Below are 12321 nucleotides of genomic sequence, written 5' to 3' on the forward strand. Positions count from 1 at the left end.
AAGCTAAAGCATCGGACGTAATACTAGTATACATTAAAAAGAATATGCCCGAACAAATGAAGTTACTGAACAACCGGAGTAAAAGTGAAAGCCTTACAAGTACATGGTGGAAAGAAGTGAACAAACTAAGTCTCTAAAATATATTATGAACAACTTACCACACCACCACCAACAGAATGAACAAACACAGATTGTCCTTTCCTCAGGTTGGCCATGTCAAACAACATGATATAAGCAGTTAAGTAATTCATCGCTAATGCAGCACCGTCTTGATAGCTCATATTGTCTGGCATTTTGTACACCAACTGAGCAGGAAGTACAACAGCCTCTGCCCAAGCATTGTAATCACAAAAACCAATAACCCTGTCTCCAACCTGGAAATAAAACATATGAATATTCTGGTAAGTATGAAATAATACATCAACAAAAGACTCAGAAATATGCATGCCTTAAGATTGGATTCTACTAATAGGCAATACTACACGATAGGAAAATGCTGCAGTGTTCATATCAGATATTAGAATACTAAATCGGTGTCGCAAATACAACTTAAGGTTGTATGGGCGTATAAATTAAAAATAATAGAACTTGTTCATACTTTGCCAAAACCTAGTATATCATGATTTGCTCAAAAATATAAAAAAAAATAGGCTACCATGCATTTTCTCAAGATACTTGTTGTGACAAAATGACATATTTTGTTTGGCTTATACAGAGAAAAAAACATCGTTTTGAGATTAGAAGCTAAACTAAATGATAGAATTGTAAACAAAAATAAGAGAAGATAGCCTTTAGAAATTGCTTTGAGAATATATAAAGAAAAGATATGGTCACGTACGTGTTTTTCCGGCTAAAGCATAAAATAGTAAAATAGCAAAATAGCACACAACCTTAAATAAAGTCAATGAATTGCATTTCAGAATGTTGTGGTACATTCGGTTTGATTTCGCCATGAATACTCTACGTATATATAGCAACCAGTTTTATTATTTATTCAATTTCAAGATATCTTATAACATATGTAAAAACTAAAAACACAAAAATATTAAACACCGAGGAAAATTCAAATGGGAAAGTCCCTAATCAAATGTCAAAATCCAAAGCTAAAACACATGTATCAACCAAATGGAATGTAAGATATCTCAATTAGTTTATAAGATATCTTATTAATTTAAAATTAAATAAGATATCTTTAAAAATGAAAAGATATATATAAACGATATCTTATATAGTTTATATGGTATATTTTTAAAATATAAACACGACATCATTTATCTAAATAAGATATTCAATAACTAAATGAGATACTTGAAACTCAATAATATATCTTCATAAAATGTTTTGTAAGATATTTTATTTAATCTATAAGATATCTTATTTAGTGTATTTAGTGTTGATCAATTAACAAGATACATCATTTAGTTAATAAGATATCGTATTAACATATTAAGATATCGTTTAAATAGAATAAAGATAAGACGGTCATATTGGTAGCAATGTCGATGGCTTCTTCCAATCTGACTGCAAATCGTAATCTTGTTTTCTATCGAGCCATGGATACAAATCATCATATAAGTTAAAATTCCCGAGTAACAAAAATATTGTTATTTCTATTATAATAGTGAAGATGCCCATATACATCGATAACAATGCCCGATGTATTGCTGTTTCATCGTTTGTACCTAGCACTCGCTAAGGGACAACTAAAAGTGAAATATTACTGAAAATATTATATTGCAGCCATGGTTTAAAATAACTTTTACAAAAACCTGCAAACAAATGCTAATTAACCATATTCTTCGCATCAAAAATTGAGTAGTTGTGTCTAAAAACGGCAATAAACTGTTATTACGTAATGGGAATATTGAAGACAGCATCAAAAGGACAACACACTGATGCCTATGAGAGAAATAATTCTGGCAAAATCATTATTTAATCAACTGATAGCTATAACGATTTCTCAGTTAATAGAAAAAATTACATTGTAAGCTTTTTCAATTGCGATGTTAAAATGTACAATATCGTGGGCGTTCGAAAAGGTCGATTTAGACAACACTAATTAAGTCCTGTTTTATCTCGAATGGTAAAGTGTCTGTCAATAAGTTCTTGAGAGAAAATCTAAACTTATTTTAAAGGTAATCGAATATTAGGTTTTTCCATGTTGGGAATATTTTCCATGTTGGGAATATATTCCAGTGCAGTTTTTACTGAAAAGTAACCAATACATTGGTTTTTTTTTCTATTTAGGTATGTTTACTGAAATAAGAAAACGGTCGATAAATCTATGTTGGCGATGAGAGTCAAAGTAATCTACCATTTATTTCTTTGTTAAAGTCGACGATAAGCATCTTTCATATCGCAGCGTGAAGTCTAAAATGTCTAAAATGATGAAAAATAATAATCAAGTTTGACGTTAATAATTTTTTTTTTGCATTGATACTCAAATAAACCACGAAAATCTCTTTCTAAATTTTATTAAATGTAAGATGATTTTTTTGTATATCAAGGGAAAATTTGACAAGAAATCATGCATGGTCGCGACTGAATGTCTGTGTGAGGCATAACTACGCAACCACGACCATTCAAATTCTATGTCCATACGGGAAGAGAAGTCACGTTGTAATCACGTTCTGTGCACGTTCAAGAACCCTTGCATCATGCAATAATTTGAAATGGCCTTATGCAATGAATATTTTAGCCCCTACCAAACATAGCAATTCGGGTAACAGTCTTTTAAAAAAGAAATCATCCTGGGAGACCCCCTCTAATGAATCTTCCTATTGTGTTTATTGCAATTGTCTGGTCTCTGCCATAGACACATATAATTTGTTTCTACGTTTATACAATAGCAAATTTAGATTGTTTGAACTGCATGTACACCCATGAAGTTTAGCTGTTACAGTGGTAATATTCAGTGGTGGGAATGGGTATGAGGACTATTGTGAAATTGATTATCATAAATAATTTATAAAGGGAGTTTGTACGCCACCTTTCGGTCGTTCTTCATTTTACTTGATATATCTCACCTCGCTTTTTATTGATTGATTGACTGATAGCTGTTAAATGCCAATGTAGCGCACTCTTATTGTGTCGAAACCATAAGAAACTACCATAAACACTAAATTAAAAAAACTAGGCAAAACACCTTATAGAAAGATGAAATCGTTGTTTAAAACATAATTAATATTCCTTTTTTAAAGAAATCTGATTTAAATGCTTGTTCTGTTAATTTTTTTTTAGTACATAGTACATGACCTGGAAGGTAAATACTGACTCCTTTGTAACAAAGTAACAAGTACTACTCCATGCAACTCTTCAGAAAATAAAAAAAAATAAAAGAAAGAGGAGGATTTATTTTTTAATAATTTTGTTTTAAAGGAGCATGGTTTTTTTTAAATAAAAATTAATTCATTTCCATTTACTTTCTACTTTATTTAACAGGCAGTCGATTCTTAAACTGACTTGGTGTCTTTAAAGAATAGAACAGACAGTCATAATTGAACCTTCTTCTTTCCACGTTAATTATATAAGCTATTCTTGTCCAGGGATTTGTTATATTATGGAAAACACAAAATCAACTTTCTACATATGTCAAATGAATACAAGTAAATCAATACAACGCATAATTTGATCTTAAAATAGCCATCCTGTCTTTCACAGATAAATGTTCAAAAGTAGATTTTGATGAATGTGCAGAATTTGTATGAAGTTAATTGATTGATGGCGAGATATGGTCCAAATCTTGAGTCACAAACCTTTCTATGTAACTTTCATTCATACGTGTGTTTTCAACATTTATCACCGACGTATGCTTTAAGCAGAAACATTATCAATCATTGTACGATTTTTAGTTACTAGGAGTAGTGTCACGAACAGAATATTTCAAATGCTGATAAATGATTCTGACAGCGGATAGTGTAGGTGTTCGGACCACAGTCAAATCGATATATGTCTTCTATTTTTATTCAACTCGCCATAATACTCTTGTAAACCTGCACGAAACGCATGTTTAGCTATAACAAATATTACCTTGGATTTTCAACGCTGCACATATCATGCCTATTTGCATACATTCTCAGAAGAAATCAAATAAATTTGTACATTATATGCTTGCCCATTACGTGCAATTTGTGGTATATATTTATTCGTCATAGACATTTATTATATTAATGGCGTCACCTTTTTATAGGATCAAAGTAGCAATTAACCAGTCGAGTAATATAATTTTAAACTAACCCTAATTATTGATCATTTGTTCCTAACTTATTTATATTAATATCAAACATTCAATATTAGAAAGTTCTGACTTTGGCTTTTTTGTTAATTTATGTCTAGGAATTGACTGAGGCTGGAAATTCAGATCTATTTAAAAAAAGAGGAATAAACTATACTATATCTTCTAGTGCAGTGACAAAATGTACTATAATCTCAAAAATCTATCGATATCAAAAGCTTGGGGTTTTCAGAATAGAATTATTCAATTTAGTTAGCAAAATCTCAATTTATTTTGTTGTTTGTTTTTAATGGAAAATGAAATACATTCATATACAAATGAATTCCGAGCAGATTCAATAGGGAGCAGCGGTAATATCCCCGACCCACTGTGTCCAATAGGGAGCAGCGGTAATGCCCATCCCCGACCCACTGTGTCCAATAGGGAGCAGCGGTAATGCCCATCCCCGACCCACTGTGTCCCTTTGTAGGGAGTAGCGGTAATGCTCATCCCCGACCCACTGTGTCCAATAGGGAGCAGCGGTAATGCCCATCCCCGACCCACTGTGTTCAATAGGGAGCAGCGGTAATGCCCATCCCCGACCCACTGTGTCCAATAGGGAGCAGCGGTAATGCCCATCCCCGACCCACTGTGTCCAATAGGGAGCAGCGGTAATGCCCATCCCCGACCCACTGTGTCCCTTTGTAGGGAGCAGCGGTAATGCCCATCCCCGACCCACTGTGTCCAATAGGGAGCAGCGGTAATGCCCATCCCCGACCCACTGTGTCCCTTTGTAGGAAGCAGCAGTAATGCCCATCCCCGACCCACTGTGTCCAATAGGGAGCAGGGTAATGCCCATCCCCGACCCACCGTGTCCCTTTGTAGGGAGCAACGGTAATGCCCATCCCCGACCCACTGTGTCCATTTGAATTGGTTACTGCTTTATTATTTTAATATATCTATGTTTGACATGATAACTATTAAAACAAATTTGACTCGGTCCGCTCGACTCGCCGCTCTTCTAACCATAAATCCGGGATCTCCCCCAGGATCTGGTGTCAATGCGGTGAGTAAAAAGTCTGGTTGGCCGTTGACTTCCAAAATTTTTAAGGAAATGATCTGAAGTATGTTTCAAACATTGTAGAATGAAGAAACTGAAACTGTTGGTCTAATTTTAAACGTGAGCTGTTTATGATTAATTGCAATTTGAAATCAATTCCGAATATTTACAAAAAAAATTAGTTTTGTTACCGAAATCAGTTCTATACTGAAATAAAATTGTGAATGGAAATGGGGAATGTGTGAAAGAGACAACAATTGAAAGTACTTTTTTTTTCTCTTTATAATGCACTATTTTAGACTTTCAAGCTTAGACAAATACAAAAAACTGAACTAAACCATGATACAATGTGTGAAAATCAAAGTCGACCAGAGAGCATGATGTGACATCTATGACAGTGTTAAAATATCGATATACTAGTATTCGAAACGTATGTATTCCTTTATCGTTGTCTATAGTAAATCAATGGAATGGATACGGTCATTGGTAAAAATTCGGCATTATAATGGGATGATGGGTAATACCTGTTTTAATAGCCAAAGACCCAAGATGAAAGCAAGCTCAGATGACTAAAGAGCTAAAACTAAGCTATTAATTCAATAGTAAAGTAAGGATACCTTTATAAATGTACTTGTCTTGGTAGTTTAACCTTTGGTTTATCACAATTTTAGGCCTGTTATACTTAATGAAATGATGTGTATCATATAGCCATGATATATATAGTAATGAAAACTGACTTTGCCAAAACAGACTTCATTAAACCTTTTTGTTAATAAAATTCAAATTTAAGGCGAGAATTGTTCTGTGATGTCAGCAAGCTACAAAAGAATATAGTATATCTGAGTCATATAGGCATGTAAAATTAGATGAAACACCCGTCTTTAACCCTGTTCTCCTCCGATGTCCTCAACCTCAAAATGTAGCCATTTAAAGCACGCACCCCAAACCCTGTTGCAGTCTCGAATCGTAGTAATTACAGCACCTACATTGAACCATGCTGTATCTCCTCTGACGCCTTAATTAACATCGAAACTTAGTTAAAGCACGTACCTTAAATCCTGTTGTATCTCCTCCGACTGCCTCTACCTCTCCTGAACACTCAAATCCCATCGTTATGGGAGTTTTAGGTGGGTTGTCTAGAATGCCTTGACGAACCATCAGATCAAAAAAATTAAGTCCACTGAAAAATAAGAAAAACTTACAGTGCGATTTAATTTATATAAAGACAGAATTTCACAACTTGCAATTACATACAAAACAGTGTCATCATCATTCCGCCCAGCAGTCAGTGTTTCGGTACTAGGCAACCATACGGAAAACACATACCTTGTAGTCGGCAATAAAAAATGTAAAATAATTAAAACGATAATTACAAAACAAATTACGAAGATGACAGATATGAACTATCGACGACAACTAAACTAAAGGCTCCCGTGACTTGGTACAGGCACATGAAAAATGTTGTGAGGTTAAACATGTTTGTCAGTGCTCAATCCTACCCTAACCAGGGACAGTGGTGTAACAGCAAATCACAAGAACAGACTTGAACAACCAGTAGCAATTGGTTGAACTCAAAAGATCGATACAAGGCACAAAACAACTAACAAAGCCAATAAAAAAGGCAACGTGCATTTAAGTCCAATCTTAATTGGCTTGGATTGTCTTTTTTCCTACTGAAGGAAGGTGGTTCTCTCCAGGCACCCCAGCTTCCTCCATCAATTAAAACTGACCGCCACGAAATAGCACAATAGTGATGAAAGTGGCATTAAATACCTATCAATCGATCAATCAATCAGGATCAAAGTATCACTCATTCCACATCCAACGGATTTAGTGTAAATAAACTGTCTGATAAATTCACGGCCTTGCGCATTTCCAAAGTATAAGTAAACAGTATCGACAGGATTTAGAATATTGAGGTGTCATTAATGTGCTTATACAGTAATGCATCGTAAGTTACGTTCAGAATAAGTTTATTCAAAGGATCAACTAGTTTGCATGGATCGTATCTAAATTTACGGGCTTCATAAACAACATCACCGTAAAAAAATACGATGTGATACCCCGTTTTTTATAACGATATTGCATTCTTCCTAGCAGATAATATACCTGAGCTTAAAAAGGTGTCAGACCACCAATTACTCCCTCCAATTTAGTCCTACTCTTACACAAAATAGTGCTTTTGATGTCATTGTTTACTTAAACTAACCAAAAGATTTGCAGAAATGAAACTTTTGGTGAAAGGGAAATATATTTAGACCATTTTGAGCCAAAATTCACTTGCCTATGAGTTTGTGTTAAAAATGCAGGTATAATGCGCTACATAGTACACTGATTTAAGATTTCCAGAAAACCGGGAGTTATTTTGGTAGTACCTGTGTTTTCAAGATCAGAAATTTCTTATAAGACTTTAAACATTGGTTGAAAATTGGCCAGTAGAAAGGTCATGTATGTTCAATTCATGATATACCTGGTTTCCTTGAAGTTAAACTATGATATACCTGGTTTCCTTGAAGTTAAACTTAAGGTAAAATATTTAGAAAGCTGTAAAAATTGCAAAATTTGGTTGGACAGATAGGGATTTTTAATTGGTGGTCTGACACCTAAACTCAATGAAATCGTAAAAATGATCGGAAAGAGGATGATGTTGATGATAAAGACGACGCCGATGATGATGATGATGACAATGACGACGTTGACGGTGATGATGATGAAGATGAAACAGTGAAGCTAAACCTTATCAATTTATACGTTCGTTCATGTTAATGCAGTATTTCCCGTTCACTTCCATCCGTGTTTGATTTGTCCAAGTGTCAACCCAAGATGTTACACATATTGATCAAGATATCAAAATTGAACATTGAGTGTTTACTTTCTGAATTATCTGTCAACTTAAGACTTTGTTTTGCATATGGGTCAACAGCCATTTTCAATAAACATCTGGTAGTCATAGTAATAATAATAAGATGAAAAAATAATCCATTGAGTTTACGATAACACTGTTGATGGACTATCAGGGGAACCATCCACTCAGAAGTCACTGCGTTGATAAATATAGACATGATTCAAATGAAATCTCAAATACATGAACATTTCCAGCCAGTCACTCTTCGGTGATTCCCTATATAATTAACCAGATTTTTCCAACAAAAAGGGGGAGGCCGGGGTCCCCTGGATTCGCCTATGATGACTTAAAATCAATCTAAGTCGTAAGTTATTTTGATAATCAGACTCCAGTGGTGGTTCCAATAAACGCGCAAAGTGCGTATCGCTCATTTTTGATCGCCATTTTTTGGAACGATATTTACAAGTTTCTAGTATAAAATCGTCCAAAATAATGTTCTTAAATTATCGGGAATTGCCCCTTTCAAAAATCTTGCTTCCAACCCTGATATAGGTCAAATAACATATGTACGGCTGATGAAATTCGGTAAAATCGTATTAAAGGATATATTCTAGCATTTGTTCTCTTAAAAGAGAACACATTATTTTTTGGGGGATTTTTTTTTAATTGGTATTGTTGCAACTTTACCAGTTGTTTTAACGTCAAATAGTAAATGTAAATTAAAGAATACCATATGGATAAAAAATATTTTTTGCTTTTTTTTTTTTGGAAGATGATACTGCTTATATTTTCATTAATTTCATTTTGCTTCAAAGAGAACATCTTTTTCCTCTGGGATATGTTTTTGTTCACGTTGTTGCAGATATACGGGTTGTGTTAACTTTAGTTGTAAACAGTGAATATAAATTAAAGATTACCATATGGTTCAAAAGTAACAAAGTTAACTGTAAATATTTAGCCCAGAAAAATAAATCAAGTCATCAATTCATTTATCTGAGAGGAATAAGCCTATTAAAGCTTCACAAAAATAATGTAAAAGGATATAAAACAGCACAATATGTTGAAGATTGCATTAACATATCAAAACAAAATAAATCTATAGAAAATCGATGTTAGATTTTGTTTACCATGCTTTGACTCGTATCAGCACTTCTCCTTCATTAGGTGTTGGTTCCGATTTTTGTTGAGTTTTCAACATTTTAACTCCTCCAAATCCTGTCAAAACAATAGTCCTCATTTGCTTTCCTTTTGGTGCACTACTGTCGTCTGCGGCTTTTCCTTCGCCAGCCATTTCTGTGGACGGTTCTGTCATGATAACAAAAATCACACTAACAAATGGTAGTTAGAAAAGAAACGTAGGATCTGATTGAGAAATAACTACAACGGAAGGCCAACTCCGAAGAAATATCGATCCCGAGGCTCGGTGACAGGATAACAGATCGATGTGGACAGTTTTATACGATGTATCTAATCACTACATTGTATAATTGGTTGGATATATTCTTAGTTATGTGGAAAGATAATTGAAAAGGGAAAAAAGTATTAATTACACTATATTGTAATGTATGAGGCAATTACTGATTTGTGTTTTGGAAGTGATAATTTGTTTTGAGGACACTGAGTGAATTCTTTATCTATCTTTCTTCTCTTGGACAAGGTCTTGTTCTGTTCAAGGTCTAAGGTCTTTTAATGCATATATATATACAAAGCTTAATTAAATGAATCAATTTCTACGGAAAGTATAAAGCAAGATCAAGACGGGAGCTGTTTTACGTGCAAGGGTTACAAGTGCTTTTGAAAGCTAATACATATATAATTGTTTCAAGCGCAGCCAGTATTCCAAGTACTTACAACACACATTATGAAACAAAAAATCGAAATCAGATGTAAGTTAAAATCAAACTTTTCATTATCAAATTATGAATAATTTCCAGTAAATGCATTTCACAAAAAAACAAAATACATCTGATTTCGATTTTTCAAATTCATATGATATAAAATCAGGCTTTAAATCTTTAACTTTTTTTTATGAGTTTTACTTTCCGAAATTTTCGATATTTTTACTTTTTGTCATATCGAGCACAATGAGAGGTTAGCCTGGTCTGCTTTTGCATGGTTGCTAAATTTTTAACTTAAAAAACTCACATGCATGACGTTAAAATAATCCTACACTAAAAATATAGGTAAAACTTGTGTCCTTTTTTTGTAAATCCTGCTCAACTTACTTCCATGCATTTGCAACTACATCATATAGTATCACTAAACTAAATTTTGATGTAAAGTGGACCCAAAGTCCAGATAAAAATTAAAGAAGACCAAATGAATCTATCTTTTCCTGTATAGTAAGCTACAAACTTGGTAAATACGCATGCCTATATATATGACCCTATGTATTACGTAATCCGAAATTCGAACATTAGAAAAATGTCAACTTATATCAAATCTATATATATATAGTGAGGTAGGATACCATTAGCTTATCTTCAAGGTATATTATATTCTAATGTCCTTACATACTTGCTACTTTTGGCAATATTTTCATACGATCCTCATTTGAAACATAAAAAGTTAATTCACAAAAATACTGAACTCCGAGGATTATTCAAAAAGGAAAGTCCCTAATCAAATAGCAAAACTAAAAGCTCAAACACATCAAACGAATGGATAACAACTGTCATATTCCTGACTTGGTACAGGTATTTTCTTATGTATTTCTTACCATAAGCGACTGAGTAAAGCCACTTTTCCGAGTAACAGTGATGGGTTGAAACAGGTCTTATATTCAGACAAAGGTTATCGGTTGTATATATATAACAGTCAGTTCAGGTCTTACAAAAACAACCAACCACACTATATCATCTACATTTTAACAACTCCGAAAACATGACCATAACCTTTACAAAGTTTAATATATATAGATTATGATAAACACAACACAAGTACAAACCGTTTTTTACATACATTTGATTTTAACTCAAAGCAGAGTACAGACAGTCTTGGTACCGACTGTTGACACCGACTCTGACAGTTAAAATGAAGGGTTCGTCTCAAAATAATACAAGGTACTAACAGTCAGCTTTTCGAGGTAAAATTTGCAAATAACAGATAAATGAGATTTTACACAATGATTTATTTTCTCTTCTGTTTACCAATCCTGGAACAAGTCTCCACAATTTGTCTGAGTTTTAATCTTGGGTGCCTCACTTTATTTTATACGTCACCCATGGTATGTTTGACTAGAATTTTATATATATTCTGCAATGTTTATTTAAATTTTACCCTTACGTTTCTGGTGATCAGGTTTTCTGTTGATTTACTGTTGCGTAAATGGCGTAATTACAAGATGCCGATTATGATAAAAGTTTTTCATTAAAGAATGACATGAATCAATTGTTGCAGAAACTTCGATGAATCAGGAGGGTGAAGATGTAAAACAGGAAAAATCTCAAGATTTTTTTTTTCTAACAGGATCCATTGTTATCTACAACAGTATTATACTGAGAAATCAACGTTCGAATAGATGAGCATATACATGTACATGTGGTTTGAAACAAATTCTGGAAACCTGAACCCTTTTTATAGATCGGGAATGACAATTGGGCGCACCCTTTTCCATTCAACCAAAATTTACTATAGTTCTACGTGCTATCGGCATAAATTGTAAAAAGGGTGTTTTAGCAACTTAGACAAAGGAAACATCAAACATTAAATATCTTTTCCATAATTATTTTATCTTAGCATTGTTAAAAAATATTGATATTTTTAATGTGCAAAGCTTTTTGATTAAAAGATTGAGATGACAGGATTTTTTTTTATACCAAAGATAAGTTTATATACATTTTTATAAACTATGGCATAAATGAGGGGGAACAAATCAATCAGAATAACAAATCAGGCTTCATTTACATGTGCATGAGCATTTAGACATATCCGATTGAAATGTGCTGTTACGATACTCTTGATTCAAATTTTGATTCTTATTGTCGGTGGAGAACCTTTTGACCCGTTTATGGACTAATAACTATGCCTCGTTCACACGTACATTTAATTCGAATTACGTGTGAACTCAGCATGAATCTAGTGTGCCTTCTAAATTAATTTTTGAGACGACCCCTGTATGTTTTGCTGTCAGAGTCGGAGTCAACAGTCGGAACCGAGACTTTCTGCAAATGTCTAATAGTGGATATGTTCTCCCGTAATTTA

The 12321-nt window shown here is 33.6% G+C and overlaps 1 protein-coding gene across 2 annotated transcripts in view; it reads right to left on the reverse strand.

The window, feature by feature from the left end:
• Positions 1–12321, reverse strand: part of LOC143080723 (synaptic vesicle membrane protein VAT-1 homolog-like) — a 37785-nt gene that overhangs the window by 24336 nt on the left and 1128 nt on the right. The window contains exons 1-4 of one of the 2 annotated variants that reach the window (XM_076256722.1): positions 10344–10463; positions 9246–9423; positions 6324–6453; positions 159–374 (exon numbers count right to left, since the gene is read on the reverse strand). In XM_076256722.1, coding sequence (XP_076112837.1) covers positions 159–374; positions 6324–6453; positions 9246–9423; positions 10344–10353 — 534 coding nt within the window. In that variant the 5' untranslated portion in view covers positions 10354–10463. Of the gene's footprint in view, positions 1–158; positions 375–6323; positions 6454–9245; positions 9424–10343; positions 10464–12321 lie in introns of those variants that run through there. The other variant, XM_076256721.1, reaches the window with a different exon arrangement.

Source organism: Mytilus galloprovincialis, chromosome 6 (genome assembly GCF_965363235.1).
Source record: "Mytilus galloprovincialis chromosome 6, xbMytGall1.hap1.1, whole genome shotgun sequence".
NCBI lineage: Eukaryota > Metazoa > Mollusca > Bivalvia > Mytilida > Mytilidae > Mytilus > Mytilus galloprovincialis.